Source organism: Arachis ipaensis, chromosome B04, assembly GCF_000816755.2.
Source record: "Arachis ipaensis cultivar K30076 chromosome B04, Araip1.1, whole genome shotgun sequence".
Classification (NCBI taxonomy): Eukaryota; Viridiplantae; Streptophyta; class Magnoliopsida; order Fabales; family Fabaceae; genus Arachis; species Arachis ipaensis.
Genome location: NC_029788.2, coordinates 19,375,720 through 19,377,406, shown reverse-complemented (window position 1 = coordinate 19,377,406; position 1,687 = coordinate 19,375,720). Strand labels below are relative to the sequence as shown.

The 1,687-nt window shown below is 34.1% G+C and overlaps 1 protein-coding gene across 1 annotated transcript in view; it reads left to right on the top strand.

Moving 5' to 3' along the window:
* The window catches only part of LOC107636203, a 6,550-nt gene continuing 4,964 nt past the window's right edge, over window positions 102-1,687 (top strand). Inside the window, exon 1 of the mRNA XM_021120931.1 lies at window positions 102-206. Coding sequence (XP_020976590.1) covers window positions 173-206 — 34 coding nt within the window. The 5' untranslated portion in view covers window positions 102-172. The remainder of the gene's footprint in view (window positions 207-1,687) is intronic.

Genomic DNA, 1,687 nt, shown 5'->3' with positions numbered 1-1,687 from the left:
TAATGGTTTTGACAAAAAAAATTTCTTTGTATTTTTATTTTTTTAAATTTATATTCTTATTAAAATTTTCTATATTTATTTATAGGATTGAACAAGTAATATAATGAGTTAATGACTTGGGACGTTCCACTGGGGATTATTCTGATAATTATGGGTGTTGTCCGGGCGAAAAATGGCACCTGAGAAAATTGTTATTTGTGTTATAAAATAACTAAATAAGGAAGATAAAATAAAGAATTATAAATGAAAGACTCTAGTATTAATATTCACTAATATTAATATCATCCTACCATAATAACTATGATTTATATATTAATACTATATTTGTAATATGAAGAGAAAGAAAAACTTCGTAGAGAGAGAAAAAATGCTTTTATTGATGTGTAAATGGCTTCTGATCAAGCCTTCTATTTATACTTGTGAAAGTCTAACTTTCTTCAACATTATTAATTATAATCTATCTTGAGAATGTTAGCTTCTCATAGGAATGGGCATCCACGTAGTTATCCTTATCACAACACTCCCCCTTGGATGACCATTTAGGATTATTGCCTCGTTAAAACCTTATTAAAGAAAAACCCAGTGGGAAAAAACCTTAGTAAAGGAAAAAGAGTACAATATCCTTTAGAGATGGGGACTGCCTCATTAAAAATCTTGTCAAGAAAAACCCAATGGGAAAAAAACCTGACCAAGAAAAAAAGAGTACAGTCTCCCCCTCTTGCCGACATCATTTAATGTCTCGAAATCGGCGCATCCCAATCTCATGTACCACTCTTTCAAAGGAGGATTTTGGGAGTGACTTTGTGAACAAATCTGCCAGATTGTCACTTGAGCGGATCTGTTGGACATCAATTGTCCCCTCATTTTGAAGATCATGAGTGAAGAAGAATTTGGGAGAAATATGCTTTGTTTTATCACCTTTGATATATCCGCCTTTAAGTTGAGCAATGCATGCTGTATTATCCTCAAACACAAGTAGCCAGCATCTGCATAGCCAACTAGTTGTGACTTGGATCCATAGGGATAAAACAATCCCATATCAATCGTCCCATGAAGATATCGAAAGATTTGCTTGATTCCGCTCCAATGTCTTCTGGTTGGAGATGAACTATACCTTGCTAGTAAGTTCACAGCAAATGATATATCGGGTCGTGTACTATTAGCAAGATACATTAGCGCTCCAATGGCACTAAGATATGGTACTTCAGGACCAAGGATATCTTCATTTTCTTCCTTAGGACGGAATTGATCCTTCTCCACATCCAAAGATCTTACGATCATTGGGGTACTCAAGGGATGTGACTTATCCATATAAAATCTCTTTAAGATCTTTTCTGTGTATGTTGTTTGATGAATAAAGATCCCACTTTTTATATGCTCAATCTGCAGGCCGAGACAAAATTTAGTTCTTCCAAGATCTTTCATCTCAAACTCTTCTTTTAGAGTTTTTATAATTGTTGGAATCTCTTCAGGAGTTCCAATGATATTTAAATCATCAACGTACACAGCAATTATAATGAACCCAGATGTAGTTTTCTTTATGAAAACACATGGGCAGATATCATCATTCTTGAATCCGTTTTTGGCCAGATACTCAGTAAGACGATTATATCACATTCGTCTAGATTGTTTCAGACCATATAAAGATCTTTGCAATTTGACTGAGTATAACCCTTGCGAATATTCA